The 14914-nt window shown below is 40.1% G+C and overlaps 1 protein-coding gene across 3 annotated transcripts; it reads right to left on the bottom strand.

The window, feature by feature from the left end:
* Positions 1–402: 402 nt before the first annotated feature.
* Positions 403–13282, bottom strand: LOC135547006 (claudin-10-like). Of its 3 annotated transcripts, none has more exons than XM_064975572.1 (5): positions 13069–13282; positions 1084–1245; positions 924–1005; positions 712–816; positions 403–593 (listed from the first exon to the last, which is right to left on the bottom strand). In XM_064975572.1, the coding sequence occupies exons 1-5, from the start codon at positions 13280–13282 to the stop codon at positions 437–439; spliced, it is 720 nt and encodes a 239-aa protein (XP_064831644.1). In that variant the 3' UTR covers positions 403–436. The 3 variants fall into 3 exon arrangements, with proteins under 3 accessions (XP_064831644.1, XP_064831641.1, XP_064831643.1); XM_064975569.1 differs by lacking the exon at positions 13069–13282 and adding an exon at positions 9503–9722; XM_064975571.1 differs by lacking the exon at positions 13069–13282 and adding an exon at positions 9503–9722 and having other exon boundaries at positions 403–587.
* Positions 13283–14914: the final 1632 nt, after the last annotated feature.

The raw sequence follows: 14914 nt of genomic DNA, 5'->3' as shown, positions 1-14914 counted from the left end.
GGACTGATCTTTAATGATAACAAGATTATAGTTTTTTTACCATGTTTTGAGGCTGGGTTCTGATGGGGTAATGACAGCTGAACTCAGAAGTTATTTTCTTCAAGATGTATCATTCATTTATAAGTCCAAAAATGGATGGAGCAACTGCAGATTGCTCCTTTAACTTCTGTCACGAGAATGTCAGACAAAAAATATCAGCTTGTCTCTTGTGAACTAACAAAAGGCTATGATTTCCATTCGACTCTGAATGGAAATTAATTCCCTTATAAATAGGTGGACAGCAGGATCCACTCCAATATCCAGTGATTTCTCTCTGGGCAATCGTGATTTGTGACACAATGGGCCAGCCAGTCACGTAGCACATTCTTTCTCTCCTTTTAACTGGATTGGCGATGAGTCTTCCTCTGTTCCAGATCTGCATTTTCCCTATCATCCCTTACACATAGGCATTCTTATCAAAATGCTGTGCTCTGGAGGAGCTGCTGTATTTGGGTGGAGGCCGCTGGCTCATGGGCTGTGCTTGCCCTCTCGGGTGGGAAGAGACATGGGAGGTGGAGGCAGGTCCTCCGTAGGCATAGCCTGTGCGACTGGAGCTGTGAGAGAGAAAGAGTGAAAGACAAAGAGAGAGCGACTTAGTGAAGTAAACTGATCATGTAATTTACTAAATGACAATTACATGTATATGCACATCATCATTGATGTGTGACTCACCTTCTAGTGGAACTATCTACTACGGAGAAGCAGAATATCGCCCCTCCCAGAACACACAGGATAGATCCTGCCCAACCAATGAACAAGGCTACTCCCAGTTCATACCTGGAAGACAGGAGACTGGTTAATGAACAGCAACATTACTTCATCCAGGATCATGTGAGTCACTCCAATGTATGTCTGGTCCTATACGTCAAATGGGTTTTACTCACTTCTGAGCAACAAACATGGGGTCAAAAAACTCAGATGTTATTCTGTGTGCGTACAGGGAGCATGCGGACAACGAGCAGAGACCTGCAGAGAGGAAAATAACGTTCAGTTCTGCATACTACGCCATTATTGTACATCAACGGCTGTGACATGTCAAGTTACCGCTGAGTATGAAATTGACCCCGGCGAAGCAAGCCATTCTGGCTTTGCTTTGGTCTGATCCCCCAATCTTGGTGCACTTCATTCCGACCAGGGCAAAGACAGCACCAAAGAAGCCCAGGCAGACAGCAGCGATCATCAGACCCCTGCAGGCCTGAATATAACCTGGAATAAAGAGCACATACCATGTGAGATATATGTTACACACTTTTAGACCGGGCCGGCCCGCTCATTAGGCAGCTAGGCATCCGCCTATGGCGGCAGATTGAAGAGGGCTGCATTTTCTGATCTAAACTGACCCAAGAAGCACCTCCAACAACACATTAAACCTCACATAATTCTGCCCCAAACAATTACAATGTCTCTCTCAACCAGTGGCATATGCGCTTTTTAAGTGAGCGCTGATTCCGCCCTGTGTTAAGCAGTGCCCTCCTTGTTGAAGGCAGAATGCCTCTCCAGGGTGCTGTTGAAGAGACGCATCGCTGCAGCGCTCCACCAACATTCCATCCCAAAAAATTATCTAACGTAAATCATGTACTGTAGCAGATAGAGCATATGGTAGAAATAGTATTTGGTATTTTCTGTAGCCTACAGGCTGGAGATAAAATGTATGACATTGTAATGAGACAGAAACGTTTTACATCTGCAAGTTTCTCCTATCAAATAGGCTCATCTAAATGGTGCCCAATCAAATAAAACATGTGCTCACGTGTTAAAACAAACATATCCTAATAACAGGACAGGTCAAAGTAAAATTGACAATACGGAATGGACAATCAGGCTACAATACTTCTGCATTTCCAACTGTGTAAACGCATTGCAAATGGGTTCAGGATAACTCCTCCTGATTAAGTTGGGTAGCTGATATTCAGAGCTTCAATAGCACAGGAATTAGGACTAATAAAGCCAATGCAACAAACTGTTTTACAAATGATGGGCCTACCACATGGATGGGCATTTCTAAAATTCCATTGTGAGCCGACATGGTAGGCTACACCCCAGTAAGCATGGACAGACGCTGAATTCTTTTATACGATTTCTTTTGGTCCTGTCCAAACCGTCCGTCTTTTTATGTGCAGACGTCTGTGTTTAGTTCAGATTTTGTCCGGTCTGGACCAGCCTTGATTTGGCCCAAACATACATGTCTATAAAATGTATTTTCAACTTTCATTCAGAACCCGAAAATTAACATGATTTCAACATCGGAAAATGTGTATTTTCAAAGTCTGGAAAAATAAGTATTTTAGACATCTTTTCAAGTTAATTTTGCTTACTGGAATATTCTAGTAGAGGAGGCAATTTTTGGTCTCGCCAAGGGTGGCAGAATGGCCAGGACCTGCGCTGCCTTTAGGCAATGCTTCTTGATTTTATGTAGACCTATAGTCAGCAAAGTCTATGGTTCTAAGCATTAGCTAAATGTCCCCCAGCCATTTCCTCCAATGCCCTCCACATCTCGTTCCACTCACAAACCATACAGGATCACAAGACCTTAATTGGCTTGGCTAACGGTGCAAGCAACTAATTGGTTCAGTATGAGAAAACAATCATTTGTTATGCTAAGGATGTCAAAGTCTTGGCATTGGAGCTGCCTTTGAGACGTGATTTACAGGCATATATTAGCTTGGTGGTTAACCCCTGAAACTAGCCAACCATGGAAAATCAGCCCCAGGCTCCCAGTAAATCTAATTTATAGCCTCCCATGATGTTAGGCTAAACATTGACATCTCTGAAGGTAGATGAGTTGTCCCTGGGAGAACACTTGCATTGTGACTTCCCCACAAATCTATTAGCACTGTCAAGCTCCGAGCACTATATCTTTCCAAGTAATGAGAAATTGAAACTGTGGCGCAGTTACAGCGAGGTGGCGGATCCACTGACCCTCATCTGAGACCGACGATGAAACACTGCTAGTCTGCAGACTCTGCACTTCTGTTAACGTCTATGAAATCTAATACAATCCATGTCACACGTTTGTACAGCTAGTCCATGCCTACTGAATGCATTGAGATGTAATTGCTTGATCTACTGGATCAAAAAGTATATATTTACACAATGAGGGCATTAGAATCACAATCATTTTCTGTTTGGTTAAGGCAAAACTGAATCGGGTTGGCTTAGAATGTTGACAGCATGTAAACTATATTTATTATCCAATGTTTATTGAAAGCATAAGTAAATTTGCACAATGAGCATGTCACGCTGGTTTCAATGATTCGGGAGACAAGCGTGCATAATGAAAGTTCCTGAGGGATCAGTGACAGTACCAACCCCCCGCCGAAGTTGTGGCAGAGTCGGACGGACTAGTATTAGTGGTGTCGGACGGACCATTCCAACTGTCTCCCTTAATGGTCCATTATTCTGTCAAGCTGGTATCAATGATTCGGGAGACAGGCGTGTGTAATGAAAGTCCCGGAGGGATCTGTGAAAGAGCACTTGTTGTCTCTTATCCCTCCTCTTGTGTTCCTATCGAATTGGACCAATTTACAAGATTTCTCTCTGAAAAATGTAGTTAATTTAATCTGATTGTCATTAGGTTCCATGACTTTGTCCACACAGGGCATCTGAACACACAAAATACATTTTGAATTTTCATTAAATTTGGGTTGTTTTATTTAACTTTTGTACACTGGTGTTCCCGGTCAAAGATTACAGGTCATTAGAAATGAATGGGTGAGACTACAATTGGTGTATCAAATTGAGTTCAGGCACATGCCCATTCATCAGATGGACACACTTCCTCTCCCAGACCCCCATATGCATGTGTGTTTGAGCACACACACACACACACCTGCCTCCCCTTCTTGGCTTCCATGGCAACCCCCACGGGAATCTTTCACCCATGGGAACCACACCTGTTGGCATTCTCACAAACAATCGCAACAATGTTTCAATAATATATAGACATTTTCTTGCAGCTCTGGTATATAAAGCTTTTTTGAGGCCTTGCTCACAATTCATTCTGTGGCAGCACAATGACCAAATTATATACTGTATGTGAGGCTTTTGATCATATCTTTGATCATGACACTGGTGAGGAGGAGAGAGGCCAGGAAACTGACAGGGAAGATGCGTTGGAGGAGGAAGTGTCAAAAGTTGAAGACAACACAGAATATGATCCAGACCAAGAGACAACCGATGTGGAACCATCCATTGATGAGGAAGAGCGCCCTTCTGAGATTGTTGTTACATTCTGGTCAAAGAACGGGAATTTGTCATGGTCTTCATCCCCATCTGAGAGGAGAGGTCGGCTGTCGGCTGAAAATGTTATCAGGGTGTCCCCAAGGCAACGAGATACGCCATGTCCCGGGTTGATGACATAACATCCTGCTTCGAACTGTGCTCTGTGCTAACAGAGTCAATCAAAATTGTAGTGATAAACATGACCAACTTGGAGGGGAGACACAGTCACAAAGACAACTGGAAGGAGGTAGACCAGACACACGTCCAAGCATATGTGGGTTTCTTGATTTTGACTGGTGTGTTTTATTTATTTTACTTTTATTTAACTAGGCAAGTCAGTTAAGAACATTTTCTTATTTTCAATGACAGCCTAGGAACAGTGGGTTAACTGCCTGTTCAGGGGCAGAACGACAGATTTGTACCTTGTCAGCTCTGGGGTTTGAACTTGCAACCTTCCAGTTACTATTCCAACGCTTTAACCACCTGGCTACCCTGCCGCCCCAGGTCATGTGTGTATAGATCCAGAAACTAATCTGCCACCAGTTTATGGGCTACATAGTCTGGTCGGGCATTGTTTCGTGCCACTGTGTCACTCCAGACATTTCACGTATTGTCCCAGGGGGGTTATCTTCAACAACCGTGATACAAAACCGGACCGCTGACAACAAGACAAGCTGGCAGCAATCAGAGAGGTTTGGCCAGTTGGTGGAGCACTTGCCACTCATCTATAACCCAAGACATCACAGTGGATGACCGTCTGGTCTCTTTTAGTGGAGGCTGCCCATTCTAACAGTACATGCCAAGCAAACCTTCTAAATTTGGAATAAAGATATGGGAAGCATGTTATTCCAGGTTACGGTTATTTACACGTTACGCCTGAAATATGCAGGTTTACACCAGGAAACCTGCTGACGGTGTTCCCGAAGGGAACCAGGGGAAGCAGGTGGTCCTGGAAATGACTGCAGGTCTCCAGGGGAACAACATGACGTGACAATTTCTTCACCTCATATGGTCTTTGTCAGGAGCTGCTCAAAAAAAAATATCATAGTGGGGACGGTCAGAAGGAACAAGCCTGAGTGGCCTCCTGCCTTACTCACTACCAACGACAGGGATCGTTTTTCCTCATTGCCTTCACCGATACACACACTCTTGTGTCCTAGTGCCCGAATGTGCTCCTGATGACAACTCTGCACAGGGATGCCGCTGTGAGTACCAGGGAGGACGGAAAGCCCAACGCTGTCCTGGATTACAACAGGAACAAAGGGGGAGTTGACAACCTTGATTGTTACTTTTTATCTCATGTACTTTTTGTTCTATTACCAGATTAGTTTTATCTGCACTATAAAAATAAGACATGTTGTTGTTTGGTGAAATGCTCATTGAATTTGTGAACAATATGGAGTCAGTTCTATTCATTTGAATATGTAAATATGTTTTAGATGTGATAAATTAAAACACCACGTTGATGTAATTTTTCACGTTATCACTTGTACGTACTCATTATTTTATTTACTGATTGTTGCGCTTTTGCTGGTTACTGGCACGTACTCTTGTAAGAGAATGAGGACACGTTGGCCCATGGTGATGTACTTCAACATCCTAGATGTGTCGGCCTACAAGGCGTTTGTGGTGTGGATGAAGGTGAATCCACCTGGAAGTAGGGATTCCTCAAGAGGAGATTATCCCTAGAAGAGTTGGAGAAAGCCATGGTGGCACCCCTCATTCAAAGGTGCCAGCACCTTCCTCCAACACCATCTTCAGCTGAAGCGATATACAAGGGCCAGAAGCAAGATCTACGGCCGCCAGAAACAGAAGATACAGAAGGAAGAGGTGAGATCTGTGTGCACCAAGAGATGTCAAAATGAACATTATGTTCCATAAATGTAGTACATATATTTGCAAGGCACATGCAACAACCACCACGTATTGCACAACATGTAATGAGAACACATAACATGTAACCACTGTTGATTAACAGATTGTGAACATTTTAATGTCTTTGTTATTGTTAATAATACTGTTATTTTTTGTTGTTGTTCTTTAATGTGTTCAGACATTAATTTTGTAATATGGTAAAGTTTTCATGTGTAGTTTTGTACCTATGTCCTTTCTTTACAAATAAAATCGTACTGGTGTGTTTTGACCAGGAACACAACATATGTTATTTTGTTCCACTATTTAAACATATTAAATAGTTTCAAAACAAATGTCCTTGTTAAACTTTGATACAAAATAGCACAATATGTTTCATCTGAGTATTTGTTATAGTCAAAATAATCCATATATTATGCTTTTTTTAAACTCAAAAACTAGTTGTATGAGCTCAGATCAATGAGGCCTACAGGCAATAAATAGCAAATATAAGTTCAAAACATGTAATGTTCACAAGAACCTAAATTGATTCAAAAAATATAAGACAACATTAGGTGATAATATATATATTATTATGGATTTATAATCAGCTATAATAGGGCGGTCATTTTAAACTGGGAACACAGAATAAATTAACATGAAGGAACACAACAGGAGGGTTATTAAATACATTATTACAGTTGTACTTAGCGAATTCTAGCCATAATTGTGTTGACTTGAAATTAGTCACCGCACCTAAAAACAAGACATGGTGTTACGCCCTGGCCATAGAGAGGCTTTCATTCTCTATTTTGGTTAGGCCAGGGTGTGACTAGGGTGGGCATTCTATGTTCATTTTCTATGTTTTATATTTCTTTGTGGTTTGGCCGTGTGGTTCTCAATCAGAGGCAGCTGACTATCGTTGTCTCTGATTGAGAACCATACTTAGGTAGCCTTTTCCCACTGGGTTTTGTGGGTAGGTAATTTCTGTTTTTCACAATGCAGGACTGTTTCGGGTTTTCCCTTTGTTAATTCAGTGTTCAGTTCAATAAAGAAATATGAACACTTACCAAGCTGCGCTTTGGTCCGAATACTCTTCCTCATCTGACGACGAAAGCCGTTACACATGGTAACAAGAACAAGATAAAACTGGTTCTTGTTACCAGGTGTAACATGGCAGTTACTTGTCATTGTTCTTAGCGACAGTATCTGGCCATCCAGAAACACAGCAACTCACAGACTTCTGCCCAATTGAAGCGTGCACATCGTTTTCCTGCCGTTCTCAGTTAATCCTTCTATAAGAAGTTCTTACATTTTAAAAGCTGTATTGCAGGGGTAGGCAACCCTGTTCCTGAAGTGTCGCAGGCACTGCAGGATTTTGTTCCAACTAGGCAACACACCTGACCCAACTGAGCTAATCGATCAGTTCAGGGATTGCCTAAATTCAACACCCTTAGTCTGCCAGGTTGGTTCAATCAAAAACATGAAGTGGCCCTCCAGGACCAGGGTTGTCCCTGCAGTTTTGTAGGACAGTAGGCCAGGAGACCAATAGGCCAGTAAGCCAGTAGACCAATAGACCAGTAGACCAATATTTCAGTAGACCAGTAGACCAATAGACCAGTAGACCAATATTTCAGTAGGCCAATAGACCAGTAGACCAGTAGGCAGTGGTGGAAAAAGTACCCAATTGTCAAACTTGAGTAAAAGTAAAGATACCTTAAAACCTCTTGAAACTAGGGGGCACTATTTAAATTTTTGGAAAAATAACGTTCCCAAAGTAAACGGGCTATTTTGTCAGAACAAGATGTTAGAATATGCATATAATTGACAGTTTAGGATAGAAAACACTAAAGTTTCCAAAACTGTAAAAAATATTGTCCGTGAGTATAACAGAACTGATATTGCAGGCGAAAGCCTGAGAAAAATCCAATCAGGAAGGGACTCTTATTTAGAAAGCTCTGCGTTCCTATGCGTCCCTATTGAGCAGTGAATGAGATATCATACAGATTCCTTTTTCTATGGCTTCCCTAATGTGTCTAGTGTCACAATACATCGTTTCAAGATTTTATTTTGAAATATGAGCCTGAACGACAACATTGCGTCAGTGGTCAGCTGGAGTGTTTTGTGCGTAAAAGACAAATGCGGCCATTGTTTCTATCTTTCCTACTAAGAAGCCACCTGTCCCGGTTGATATATTATTTAATAGATATTTGAAAAACACCTTGAGGATTAATTATTTTAAAAAAACGTTTTCCCATGTTTCTGTCAATATTATGCATCTAATTTGGAATATTTTTCGGCGCTGTCGTGATCGCAGTTTCCGGTGGATTTCTCAACCAAACGTGAAGTACAAACGGAGGTGTTTCGGCTCTAAAAATATTTATGGGACAAAATGAACATTTCCTGTCTAACTGGGAGTCTCGTGAGTGAAAACATCATCAAATGTAAACGATTTAAATTGATTGCTTTTCTGATTTTCGTGACCAAGCTGCCTGCTGCTAGCTGGGCATAATGCTATGCTAGGCTGTCGATAAACGTACACAAATGCTTGTCTTGCTTTGGCTGTAAAGCATAATTTCAAAATCTGAGATGACAGGGTGATTAACAAAAGGCTAAGCTGCGTTTCAATATATTTCACTTGTGATTTCATGAATATGAATATTTTCTAGTAATATTTTTTGTCCATTATGCTAATTAGTGTCAGTTGATGACAATCCTCCCGGATCCGGGAGAGGGAGTTCCAAGAGGTTTTAATAGAAAATGACTCAAGTAAAAGGGAGTCACCCAGTAAAATACTACTTGAGTAAAAGTCTAAAAGTATTTGCTTTTAAATATACTTAAGTATTGAAAGTTTAATGTATTTGCTAAAATGTACTTAAATACAAATATAAATAATTTCAAATTCCTTACATTAAACAAAGCAGACCGTCACATTTTCTTTTATTTTTATTTACAGATAGCCAGGGACTCCAACTCTAAAATATGATTTACAAATGAAGCATTTGTGTTTAGTGAGTCTGCCAGATCAGAGGCAGTAGGGATGACCAGGGATGTTCTCTTGATAAGTGTGTGAATTAGACCATTTTCCTGTCCAGCTTAGCATTAGCATTAAAATGAACGAGTACTTTAGGGTGTCAGGGAAAATATATTACAGTAAAAAGTACATAATGTCCTTTAGGAATGTAGTGAAGTAAAAAGTTGTCAAAAATATTAATAGTAAAGTACAGATACCCCAAAAAACAACTTAAGTAATACTAACATATTTTTACTTAAGTACACCACTGCCAATAGACCAGTAGGCCAGTAGGACATTAGACAAGTAAACCAGTAGGCCAATGTTGCTAAACAGAAACTATAACACACAATGACAAAAAAGTTACTTTGAGCAGACCGTCCAGTGCCAGCATAGATGGAAAGTCCTTGCAGTTGGAGACTCCTGTTGAATCAGTGACACATGCCTTCCACAGGTTGGACCAGTAGGTAGCTGTGGTGATGACTGTGCCATCCAGAGAGGACACCTTCCAGTAATCCGTGGGTATGGTGGAGGAGATCAGGACCCAGCCAGATGTGGTCAGAATAAAGGCCAAAATCTCTGTCACCATGTCACTCATCGCGTACAGTACACCAGCGCTTACTACTGAAGTTGGTGAGAAATGCAGAGGTCACGGAAAAGTAGCAATGTGACTGACGGTCCACTGGCCAATGAAGCTTGTTGAAGACAATCTCAGGCATGGGCTGTGGAGCAGTAACTCAGGTTAAATGGCCATGGTGGGATTGATGGTTAATATGTTCTGGAATGTTTCCTATTCATCAAGGAGGGGTTTAGCCCTAATTGTCAATGACTGACCAATGGTATCTAGCTTCCTCCACCCCCTCACTTCACACACATCACTCACTGTGATAGAGTTGATGGGGGTTAACTGTACAGAAAGGTCAAAGGTGGAGGATGCACTGTCATGATGTGTCAAAATGTGTCACGATGACTTCATATATGATGCCTCACATAACAAGAGGATAAATATACGCGATTCAGAAGATTTCAAACTTATAGGCCTAGAACTTAGATGACGTAGCACAACCAGCCTGCACATCTCAAAGGGGATCATCACATTTAGCATGGGGGACATGATACAGACACTTTCGACTGTTGTCATAACAACCTGCTCATAGGGAAAAAGTGAGTTATAGAATAATACTGATCATTAAATAACAAGAAAAAGAGACCAGAAGGTTATTCAATGACATGCTAGAATAATATTGTCTGATTTGACAAACAATGGGAAGGAACTATTAACCTGCACTAGTTAACAAAACATGGACTGATGCTTCAGAAGGAACTAGAACAAAACAGAGAGAACTAGTTAGCAGAAGAACTAGTTAGCAAAACAGAAGGAACTAGAGCAAAACAAAACAAGAAGGAACTGTCATTCAATGACATGCTAGTTAAAAATGAAGTATTGTCACATCTGATTTGACAAACAATGGGAAGGAACTAGTTAACAAAACAGGAAGGAACTAGTTAACAAAACAAGAAGGAACTAGTTAACATAACAGGAAAGAACTATTTAACATAACATGAAGGAACTAGTTAACAAAACAGGAAGGAACTAGTTAACAAAACAGGAAGGAACTAGTTAACAAAACAAGAAGGAACTAGTTAACATAACAGGAAATAACTATTTAACATAACATGAAGGAACTAGTTAACAAAACAGGAAGGAACTAGTTAACAAAACAAGAAGGAACTAGTTAACAAAACAGGAAGGAACTAGTTAACAAAACAAGAAGGAACTAGTTAACATAACAGGAAAGAACTATTTAACATAACATGAAGGAACTAGTTAACAAAACAGGAAGGAACTAGTTAACAAAACAGGAAGGAACTAGTTAACAAAACAGGAAGGAACTAGTTAACAAAACAAAACAGGAAGGAACTAGTTAACAAAACAGGAAGGAACTAGTTAACAAAACAAGAAGGAACTAGTTAACATAACAGGAAAGAACTATTTAACATAACATGAAGGAACTAGTTAACAAAACAGGAAGGAACTAGTTAACAAAACAAGAAGGAACTAGTTAACATAACAGGAAAGAACTATTTAACATAACATGAAGGAACTAGTTAACAAAACAGGAAGGAACTAGGAAGGAACTAGTTAACAAAAGGAAAGAACTAAACATAACATGAAGAACTAGTTAACATAACAAAACAAAACAAGAAGGAAAGTTAACTATTTAACATAACATGAAGGAACTAGTTAACAAAACAGGAAGGAACTAGTTAACATAGTTAGTTACAAAACAAGAAGGAACTAAAATAACAAAAACTATTTAACATAACAGGAAGGAACTAGTTAACAAAACAAGAAGGAACTAGTTAACATAACAGGAAAGAACTATTTAACATAACATGAAGGAACTAGTTAACAAAACAGGAAGGAACTAGTTAGCAAAACAAAACAAGAAGGAACTAGTTAACATAACATAACATGAAGGAACTAGTTAACAAAACAGGAAGGAACTAGTTAACAAAACAAGAAGGAACTAGTTAACATAACAGGAAATAACTATTTAACATAACAGGAAATAACTAGTTCACATAACAGGAACGAACTAGTTAACAAAACAAGCAAACAAATGGCTATACATAGTCATAGTTCCTATAGTACATTCATAGGGATACAGAAGGAATGCTTTCTTCCTAACTGTTTTTTACAGTTACGTCAGTGGCCCATCTAGTGGTAAACTATTGTATATGTGCACAGTTTCAAGCACCACCACATGAGGGAGTTTTGAGAGATCAACGTGCACTTGACATGCACAGAATGCAGCCCAAAAAAGGCAGTATCAAAAAGCGCTACATTTCAACGTTTCCAAAGTAATGATCCAGAAACTGAAAAGAAAGTAATGATCCAGGCATATGATGATTGCCTGTGTCACTGGGAGTTTATCCTTTATAGCCTCTGTACTTTGGGACCACAGAGAGATATCATGGTGTCAATTCCCTTTTCAATGTCCTCAGAAGAGATTGAACCCAGCTGAATAATATATCTCAGCAATGTTATAACTACAATTACTAGTTCTTCTCAACCAAGCCTATAATGGCCACTGCATTTGGCAGAGCTATGTCTCTATTTTTACATGTTGTCCTGTACACTGGCATGTGCCTCATACAGGAGCCACTGTGATTCAGTACATGTACCGCCTGCTCTCTCAGTCTTTCCTGAGGATTACACATCACCTGGATTACACATCACCTGGATTACACATCACCTGGATTACACATCACCTGGAACACAAATATGTAAGAACATGAATTGTTCTTATAGATTATATTTAAAATTCCACAATGTGATCAAATCCACTAGTGGTAAACTACATTTAACAAATATAACAAACTGTAACAACTGCCAAATTACTTTCTGTCAACGAAGAACAACATGCTCCAAATGGAATGATCTGATAACCTCCAAAATATTTTCCACAAGATAATGCATTTTTATCTGACAATTTGCATTCACAAAATCAGTGGCATTATAACATACGCGTGAATAAAGGATATTTAAGAAAATATCTACAAATGGACAAGGACTATTGGATATACGAATGTTGAGGTTTTGTGTTACAAAATGTTGCTGTTTCATTTTAGTTTCTTCTTTTTGTAGAGCGCATCACCTGTGGGCGCAGTTTATTAATGAATAAAATGCATATTATGCACGTATCATATGATTGTCAGTCAATTCAATTTAATGTACTTAACAACTTTTGCACAGTATGATCATACGGATTAGACAGGAGCATGAAACACAGTAAAGAAAGGATGTTTTTCATTCTGTGAACCAGGATGTTTTTCATTTCGTCAACCTGCATAAAATAATGCCACAGGTCGGACCCTTGTTGGTTGTCACCTTACATGATCTCTGTGTGATGTGGATGGAGGGACCCTCCTCACCCTACCTTCCAGTTTGAAGATAGTGTGCTGTGGTCTGCAGTGCAGTGCTCCAATGGCGTTTCCAGCACAGTTATTCCACAGTCCCTGGAGGACCCATGTGGCCGTGATGACAGAGGAGGCTCTGCTGGTTGTCCTCCATTCGTTGGACAACGTGGCGCAGAAGGTGGCACCAAGCCCAACCAGGCCGCCCAGGAAAGCCAAGATCTGGATGCCTGACATTTTGGAAAAGGGTGAATTTAAAGGGTTTTTCAAAGTCTTTCAGCAGATTAAAAAATGAGAAGAAATTAAATGCCCAGGCGAGCAAATTACACAAGGGACATGTGTTCATCAGAGATGATTTACACTGAGGACATCTAGTCTCGCACCATTTACTGAGCAGAGGGATGGACAGAGTGAAAGAGTAAATGAAGTCAACTGACAGTTAGTTATTCACGCAGCATTTGAAGAGGTTTTCCTTTTTTGTATCTTTTGTGCTCACCAGATTTGGTCTAGTGTCATATTAACATTAAAGAAATAAAGGACTAATCAGTAAGCCATAAGACAATCAGCAATGTGACAAAGTTCAGTTACTAGTTCAACTATTCCTGTTTACAGAGTTGGCCAAACCTTAGAGAAACTTAGGATGGGCTATAAGCTCAATATTATACAATGTACATGTGTGACAAAGATTCCCCCCCAAAAAATGTGTTCTGGAACACGAAACAGGAAGCTGTAGACACGTACCGCAGCAGTTGTCCCAAAGAGTAATCTCCTTGTTTTGTGTATTGACATCTGAACTCGACCTTATCTCAATGTATTTGACCTTTAACCTATACTCATCTTACCTAGAGTGCTTCACCCCAATACTATTGAATGCAGTGAGAATGTTTGCAGTGATACTTTATTTGACCCTGCTGGTCATCTGTGAAAGTTTGAACATCTTGGCCATATTCTGTTATAATCTCCACCCGGCACAGACAGAAGATGACTGGCCACCCCTCAGAGCCTGGTTCCTCTCTAGGTTTCTTCCTAGGTTCCTGCCTTTCTAGGGAGTTTTTACCTAGCCACCGGGCTTCTAAAACTGCATTGTTTGCAGTTTGGGCTTTTAGGTTGAGCTTCTGTATAGCACTTTGTGACATTGGCTCATGCAAAAAGGGCTTTATAAATACATGTGATTGATTGATACTTTATTTGCCACTATGTGTACAGTATTGAGGCTACAACTAGCTAGAAGGGGAAGCTGGTTAGAGCGGGGGACAGGGTTAGGAGATCTGCTATTCCACCTGTTAATTGTTAAGTTCAAGCCTGTGGAAAATAAAGCTGCGTTCATACCTTAACACCTTGACTTATTCCACATGTTGTTGTGTTACGGCCTGAATTCAAAATGGATTAAATATGTTTTACACATCTACACACAATAACCTATAATGACAACGTGAAACCACGTATTTAGACATTTTTGCAAATGCATTTAAAATTAAATGCATTTATCTAATTTACATAGTATTCACACCCCTGAGATAATACATGTTAGAATTACATTTGGCAGTGATTACAGCTGTGTGTCTTTCTGGTTAAGTCTCTGAGGGCTTTACACACCTGGATTGTACAATATTTTCACAGTACTCTTTTTTTAAATTCTTCAAGCTCTGTCAAGTTAGTTGTTGATCACAGCCATGTTCAAGTCTTGCCATGGCGTTTCAAGCTGATCTAATTCAAAATTGTAACTAGGCCACTCAGGAACATTCAATGTATCTTGGTAAGCAACTCCGTCGTATATTTGGCCTTGGTGAATTTGTCTCCCAGTGTCTGTTGGAAAGCAAAACTGAACCAGGTTTACCTCTAGGATTTTGCCTGTGCTTACCTCTATTC

The sequence above is a fragment of the Oncorhynchus masou genome, chromosome 10, assembly GCF_036934945.1.
Source record: "Oncorhynchus masou masou isolate Uvic2021 chromosome 10, UVic_Omas_1.1, whole genome shotgun sequence".
In the NCBI taxonomy this organism is placed as follows: Eukaryota; Metazoa; Chordata; class Actinopteri; order Salmoniformes; family Salmonidae; genus Oncorhynchus; species Oncorhynchus masou.
The sequence above is the reverse complement of the archived record's forward strand: the minus strand, read 5'-3'. Positions and strand labels throughout refer to the sequence as shown.

What these genes read in the sequence shown, in the direction of transcription:
- LOC135547006 (XM_064975569.1), bottom strand. Translation starts at nt 9,722, where the DNA reads ATGAGTGACATGGTGACAGAGATTTTGGCCTTTATTCTGACCACATCT. An exon ending in GGTCAATTTCATACTCAGCG is followed by an intron (nt 1,006 to 1,083) that starts GTAACTTGACAT and finishes TCCTCTCTGCAG; the next exon opens with GTCTCTGCTCGTTGTCCGCA. An exon ending in GTAGATAGTTCCACTAGAAG is followed by an intron (nt 594 to 711) that starts GTGAGTCACACA and finishes TCTCTCTCACAG; the next exon opens with CTCCAGTCGCACAGGCTATG.